Source organism: Acartia tonsa, chromosome 10, assembly GCF_053477335.1.
Source record: "Acartia tonsa isolate MP-2025a chromosome 10, ASM5347733v1, whole genome shotgun sequence".
Classification (NCBI taxonomy): domain Eukaryota; kingdom Metazoa; phylum Arthropoda; class Copepoda; order Calanoida; family Acartiidae; genus Acartia; species Acartia tonsa.
The window spans coordinates 790,991-798,260 of NC_137269.1; the positions used below are offsets into that span (position 1 = coordinate 790,991).

The 7,270-nt window shown below is 32.8% G+C and overlaps 1 protein-coding gene across 3 annotated transcripts; it reads right to left on the reverse strand.

Moving 5' to 3' along the window:
* Positions 1–111: 111 nt before the first annotated feature.
* Positions 112–6,810, reverse strand: LOC145329860 (uncharacterized). 3 transcript variants are annotated; one of them, XM_080174299.1, is made up of 8 exons: positions 6,696–6,807; positions 5,683–5,755; positions 4,806–4,897; positions 4,089–4,166; positions 3,163–3,240; positions 2,286–2,341; positions 1,171–1,233; positions 112–915 (listed from the first exon to the last, which is right to left on the reverse strand). In XM_080174299.1, exons 1-8 carry the CDS (start codon positions 6,718–6,720, stop codon positions 580–582), a joined length of 801 nt encoding a protein of 266 aa, XP_080030425.1. In that variant the 5' UTR covers positions 6,721–6,807; the 3' UTR covers positions 112–579. The 3 variants fall into 3 exon arrangements, with proteins under 3 accessions (XP_080030425.1, XP_080030427.1, XP_080030426.1); XM_080174301.1 differs by lacking the exon at positions 4,089–4,166 and having other exon boundaries at positions 114–915; positions 6,696–6,810; XM_080174300.1 differs by lacking the exon at positions 3,163–3,240 and having other exon boundaries at positions 114–915; positions 6,696–6,809.
* Between the last annotated feature and the right edge of the window lie 460 nt (positions 6,811–7,270).

The following is a 7,270-nucleotide window of genomic DNA, read 5'->3' on the forward strand; positions in this document are numbered from 1 at the left end:
GTTTCAGAGCTTCGCTTTTATGGATGTTGTCATCCTTGTTTGTATGTGATGGTTAATGTACCGATACCTAGTAAGATATGGCAAAATATTAAATGTTTTATAAAAGTCAAATTGCCTCTCAAATTTAAATCTTTATTGTAATAAATCTTGATCACATTTTTCAGCTTTATATAAAGAAATAATAATATTAATAAAAAACATTGTTTGTTATTTGATTACTATATGCTAGAGATACTCACATTTTTATAAAATATTCCATTGATTACTACTAGTATACACAATCCAGCCTCCAATAATATTACAAAAACTTTCAAATATTGCTACATATATTTTAATTAGTAACATATATCGTTAAATTGTTATAAAATAAGATATGTAAGGAACTGTATTTTTTATTATGATACATCACAATTTGTTAGTTTAAGTACACTATCAATAATTTTCATAGATTTACATTTATGATTTAAAATAATAAAGTTCACAAACGGGCTATTTTAAAAATTAGGGAAATTTAAAAATAAGTGGGTAGTTCCAATTTGCTGGTTTCATTAAGAGTAGGCACATTTTTTCTCAGCCCTTTTATTTGCGTTGTCTGTCCATTTGTTGTTCAGTCATTCTGTCCGCTCCTTTGTTCAGCTGATCCAAATCAATAATTAAAGATTCATCAGCAAATATTTTTGGCGCCAAAACAAAACTCTGTTGTGAAGACGACTTTGAGTGAACAGTTGGCGGGAAACGGTGCTGCTCAATGTCCTCAAACCAGGCCTGAGGGTCTGACTCGTCCTTTACATACCGTGATGCAGAGCGAAGCCTCTCTTTGGGCACGGCTGACCGTCGAAGTCTGGCGTAATGGTTCTGATTTTGGTACATTTGGTGGAGTTGAGCTATGATTGGAACTACATTTTCGGGATGCAACTGAAATGTATTAAAATTGTTGATGTATAATGTAAAATGTAAAGAAAATGGTTTATTCAGATGCAACTTTTTGTCTTAAATGTTGAATATAAGATGTAATCATTCACCATATTGTTCATAGTACATATTTGAGGCTGTGTTTTAGTAAAAGGCTTCAAGGTAAGGCATGTATAGAGGTGTAAACGTAAAACTTTTTTGGGGAATTATAAAACCTCTGAAATCATCACTTTTGTCTTGCATTGCTAGTTTTTATACCTGGCGAAGTTTTCTGCATGGCTTTTTGCGATACACGCCTGGATTAGAGGACTCTGCTTCATACTAAAATTATTCAAGTTTTATTTTCTCTTCCAAATTGCAATAAATATTGATTTTAAGTAAGTGTTTTATATTCAATTTATTGGTATCCACTCCCCTAACTTTAACAGCAATCCACTATATTTTTAAAAGCGAAGCTTTTCTATAATTAGGGTCGGTCCGTCCGTACGTCCGTCCGTCCGTCTGTACGTCCTTAACGGATAGCTTTTTTCGTTAATTTAGGCATGTTAGAATTGACCTATCGATTTCAAATTTTGCATGGTGATTTCTTTAATAGTTAGGTACGATTTAGAAAGCGTAGCAACTCTATAATCATCACCAAAATGTCCGTACGTCCATTTTAAACATGTTGATTTTTTTACTTTTTTTTAACAACAAATTTTTATGTGATCTAATCATCCGATTGATCTGATTTTTGGTATATTGATTGCTGGGACAACAAAGTATAATGTAATCAGCGAAGCAACTCTATAATCAAGTCCTAAAAATGTAAGTATGTCCATAAATATTATCCTGAATCAAGCAGTTTTTCAACAAATTTACTTACAATTTTGCTTTGACTCTTATACATTTATATTCTGATTATTCAGTTCTGCCACTATACAAATGTTAACGTCCGTTTGTCCTACCGTTTTAGTGCTTTGCTTTTATGGATGTTTTCATCCTTGTTAATAAAGATCTTATTCTCAAACACTTAGAATTTAGATGAATAAGAAGATTTTTTTAAATAAAAATGTATACTGCTAGTGTCAAAATAATATACAGATTTACCAAAATTTTTAGACCTTATCAGTCCGGTTTATTTTGAGATTTTAATGTACATAAAATTATAGATGATCATCCACTACTTGATAATTGTGTCTGTCCGTCTGTTCTTCTAAAAACGATGCTGTGAGTATTGGTGCAAAAAATATGACGTAACAAAAAAAATTAGCCATTGAGAGACCGTTATTGACCAATGGTAAAATTTATAGTGGCCTCTCATTGGCTAATTTTTCTTTGTTACGTCATATTTTTTGCACCAATACTCACAGCATCCTAAAAATAAAATTCACCTGTCTCAAATCTAAACTCTGAGCTTTTAATAATTCTTGCAAAGCTTCTATTTGATCTAAATAAAAATGGGGTATTCCTGTCCAGTTTTTTGTTTAGGAATGAATATTTCTTACCCGAGGGAATAAATGATGGACTGGGTCCATCATTTATTCCCTCGGGTAAGAAATATTCATTCCTAAACAAAAAACTGGACAGGAATATCATTCTCATTTAAACAAAAAACTAATTTTTTTATGCTAAAATGTGGTTTAATTTTGGTTTTTAATTTTCATTTATTACCCGGCTATGATCATTTTTATCCCTGATATCAAGTTTCTTTTAATAATCAATAAAAATTCAAAAATCTTCCAAAAAAATTTTAAAATCTTCTAAAAATATCTACCTCGGGGAAATGAATGGTTACCTCCGGGAAATAAATGAATATTTACATCCACTATTTAAGGGGTTGTTTATATGGGAATGTATATTTCATTTTGAATTCATATTTAAACCAGTAAAAACCAGACAATCTCTAGCAAGAAAACTATTATCATTTCGCTCGAGATTGTTGTTTTTTTGCATTATTTTTAGTAACTCGACAAAGTGTCAAAAAAATCAGCTATGTTACGTCATAAAAATGAGTGATTATCCACCTCTTTTTTAGGGGTTCTCTTTCCCACTTCTCCACTCATCTTCCTCATTTTTGTGACGTCACATGGCTGATTTTTGAGACACTTTGTCCAGTTACCATTTTGTATAATGTATTTATAGCCTGCTGTAAGTAGAAATTAGATTTTTTAGGCAATATTTTTTTCTTCTTTTTAGCATAAACGAAAATATAATATATACTAAAAAGATTATGATCGGAGTAAAAGTTAGAGGAAAAATAGTCTGTACCTGTCTCAAGATATGTTGCTGATCTTTTGCCCATTATCCGTCGGTAGTCAGAATACACATTGGAACTGGGCTTAGAATCTAAAAACAAATATCTTCTGAAGCTTTATTTTGAAAAGGATGAGCTTTTAACATTTTTAAATAAACCACTGGTCTTGTAATGAGTAATGAAATGGTTTAGAATAGTGTGCTGAAAATAATTCTTTTTTGAATACCTGCCTGCTGTTATTAGAAAAGATATTTTTGAGCAATATTTTTTCTCCTTTCAAGCATAAATAAAACAAGGATGACAACATCCATGAGTAGCAAAGCTCAAAAATTATGAATGAATATCAAGAAAAAATTTACAATAGAGTAGTGTCATATAATCAACATTAAACATGATAAAATTTGTAAAATCACGCAACCTTTAAAATCACAAAAACTTACAAATCTAGGAATCGATCTAGCACTCCAAATTATAGACAAATCTTAATGAAACTTGATGGAAATATGTAACATATGAGCATATTTAATTCCTGATAATTTCAGCAATTAATCCTGAATAGAAATCGAGAAAATCACGAAAACTTAAAAATCTAGGAATCAATCTAGCACTCCAATTAATAGACAAATCTTATCAAAACTTCGTAAAAAAAAGTAAAATCTAATATTGATAATCCCTGAAAATTTCAGTCCTCTATCTTGAAAATCAATTGAGAAAATCACTTGAAAATCTAGGAATCGATCCAGCACCCCAATTAACAGACAGATGGACAAAACAATGTATAGATTAGAAGGGCATATGTCATAGGTATCTTCACTAAAAAGTATCAGCTGTCTATCTTGTATAGGAGCAGAGAGAGTCACGTTTCCCCCCACAGAGGACAGACAAAGTGAATTATAGAGTAGCTTCGATACTAAAAAAAGATATTCTTATAAATCTGTACCTGTCTCAAGAAATGTTGGTGATCTTTTGCCCATTATCCGCCGATAATCAGAATACACATTTGAACTGGGCTTAGAATCTAAAAACAAATTTCTTTATATTTGAACAAGCGACTGCGCTCCTAGCATCTAGGGGCTCTGTATTTGAAAGGGTAAGGAAAGTAAGAAAATAGCCTAAAACAAACCGTAGATATAAGGATTAAAATCTAAATAGCCTGAAACAAAACTTAGAATACGAATTAAATAGCCAGAAAATAATCCAGGGACCTATGAAAAGCTTCCATAAAATGAAGAAATCAATCGGTTTTGTAGTTTTTGAAATCTTAAGCTACAGAGAAAAAAACCTTACTACTTTATTTAATTAAGATTGGTGGGTTTTCAGAAGGAGGGGGAGTAATACCGTCTTGTTTTGGTCAAATGTCTCCCCAATTTTTATCATTAATGTCACAAGTTTGTACCTTCTATAGTTACGAAGTCCCTCAAAAAATCAGCATTTGACGTCATAAAAATGGAGGATTATCCATCTCTTTTTCAGGGATTTTCTTTCCCACACCTCCTCTCCCCACTCCTCATTTTTATGACGTCATAATTATTTTGAGCTACTTTCTTCGTTTCATAGTTGCCCATATAACGTCTTTAGTATGATTTAATTTAGTTGATACGACGACTACAACCAGGTAGATTACCAATTGCGCAAATGCCGCGGGTTTGGCACTTACCTTGGGCGGCCCGCTTGCCCAGGATCCTGCGGTACTGGGAATAGAGGTCAGAGGAACTGGGAGACTTTATCTCCCTGCTTGAGGGAACAGACCTGCAACAAAACATTCCTTAAAAACGCGCGGCTAGAGCTATACTACACAACAAGAACACACTTTTAAGTAGAAAATATATTTCGCTTTATTCAAGCCTTCTTAATTCTAATCGTTTAAGAGTTTCTGTACAACTGCTAAGTAGCTGTGTTCAGTGCCCCATGGAAATGGGGATAGATGTCATAGCTTTTGGCCTAACTATTCTATTAACGTCATAGTAGAGGGAAAGAGAAAGGGAAGGGGGAAAGAAAGATATTTAAGGTATTTCCTGACGTCAATAGAATAGATATGCCAGAAGAAGTGACATCTATCCCCATTTTACTAGGGCACTGTGACTATAGATAGCTACCCCGCTAAACTTAGGTGCTTAGAAATTCCCCATTAAATCTAGAAACATCGCGTCGATATATCTTAAATGATTATTGTCATTGACTATGTCTTATATTAGTAAACTAATATACCATAGCATCTAGAGGTTTCATATTCAAAGAGGAAAGTAAAAAAGCCTAAAACCATTTCAAATCTTAGAAATAAAAAAATAATCTTGCTAATTTAAATAATAGCATATAGCATTTAAATTGATAGAATCACGTTTTGTAATAAAGTTAATTTATTAAACCCTTTGCATTTAAAACTCAACGCATTGCTTTCTAGTTAAATGAACTGAGTCGAATTCTTTTACCCCCCTGCATGCACCCTTCCCTCCAACCCCAAAGGTGGTCGCCTATGATTGACTGACGTACAGACCATAATTATAAAGCAACGATGAGCTACTAAATTTACCCACCTTCTGTTATATGCACCTTGAGCTATTGATATGATTAAAATAAGACATGTTACTGATGACAAAACTCTTATTCCTGTTGATAATAATGAATATTATGGATGAATACAATCAAACGCTTTTCTAAGGTCAAAGTGTCATGAATATTTTTTTGCGATATGTTTACAGAGAGACAGCTTACAAATAGCGAACTCATAATCCAAATATTTGTTGCCAGAAACAAAAATCCCTCGTACGCCATTGTTTAGTACATTAAGAAACATATTACATAGTTAAAAAAAACATAAGATATGGAAATTTAAATTTGACAAAATTTTTTGGAAGTATAATTTTTTTAAATTCAATAAATAAGGCTAACTAAATCGTGTTTCTATAAAGTTCTAAAAGGATTTTTAGCCTGCTAGGATAGTTATAAATCTTCTCGATTCTTGGATTACGTTATCGCAACATAATAACTGACTCCCTTTGTTTAATTGTTATTAAGAAGATACTAAGAGGTGAGTAAATTAATAATTTGAACTTATTGAACAAAAAACTTAAATCATACTCATTATTGATAACAAATCACTATGAAAAAGGTAATAGATAATTTTTTTTAATTTCAAAAAGCCCAATTTGTAATATGTAAATGTCTATCTATAATACAAAGTAGAACGATGTCTGTCTGTCCGTCTGACCGTCTGTCCGTCCGTCTGTCTGTCTGTCCCTTAAGATCTCGGTAACCACTGAACCGATCGGATTCTACTCTTCAGGGTATCTACCTATTGGTCCTGTGGTGGTTTTAAGCTATTTTCTCGGGGGGTGGGACACCCCCAACCCCCCCAAAAACCAAAAAATCCCCCCCCATTTTTTTTTTTTTTTTTTTTTTTTTTTTGAAGGAGTTTCCATGGTCCTTTATGGTCTCTCGCAATAATTTTTTTTTATCACCTCTTGGGCAAAGCCCCTAGAGGCTAGGGGCGAAGCCGCTAGTTTAAATATATTATAATAAAAAAGAGTCCATAATATTGATATTGTGCCTGATATTCTAGTTCCTGTTACCATACCAGCTCTTTAATTACTCCGCAACAAACTCATGGCACTCACATTATTTATACCTAAAATTGGCGGGAAATATGGGGAAGTGGCGGGAAATAATGTAAAGTGGCGGGGTGTAAAATGGGGAAGGTTTTAAGGCAGGGGGGAGGTGAATTAAAGATAAAAAGGACTAAAAGAGTTAGAAGATTCCAGTATAAAAAACGTTTATGTTTAGAAAAGTTTCCACAAAATAGAGAATTTAGATAACAAATTGAGTATTTATTATATTTGTTGGTCAATAAAATATTACCAAGGTCCTAAGATAGGTATGAGTATTATATAAATCTAAAAGTTTATGGGAGTTAATGACTATCTGTTAAAACCCCCTTTCGCACACCCAAAGCCTTATTAGATCGACACTAGCGGTTACGCCTCTAGAGGCCCAAGGGAACTTCAGAAGTGGGGAGTTAAATTCAATAACCCAATTTTTATTTTAGAAAAAAAATAAAAAGTAAAAAAAGGGGATTTGTTTGTGGGTGGGGGGAGGGGCTAGGTCGAACAACCTCCTATTTTCAAT

Coding starts and splice junctions, on each gene's coding strand:
- LOC145329860 (XM_080174299.1), bottom strand. CDS start 6,720: ATGGTAACAGGAACTAGAATATCAG. Junction 5,756..6,695: donor AACAGGAACTAGAATATCAG/GCACAATATCAA, acceptor TATTATCAACAG/GAATAAGAGTTTTGTCATCA. Junction 1,234..2,285: donor AGAGTTTAGATTTGAGACAG/GTGAATTTTATT, acceptor GAATAATTTTAG/TATGAAGCAGAGTCCTCTAA.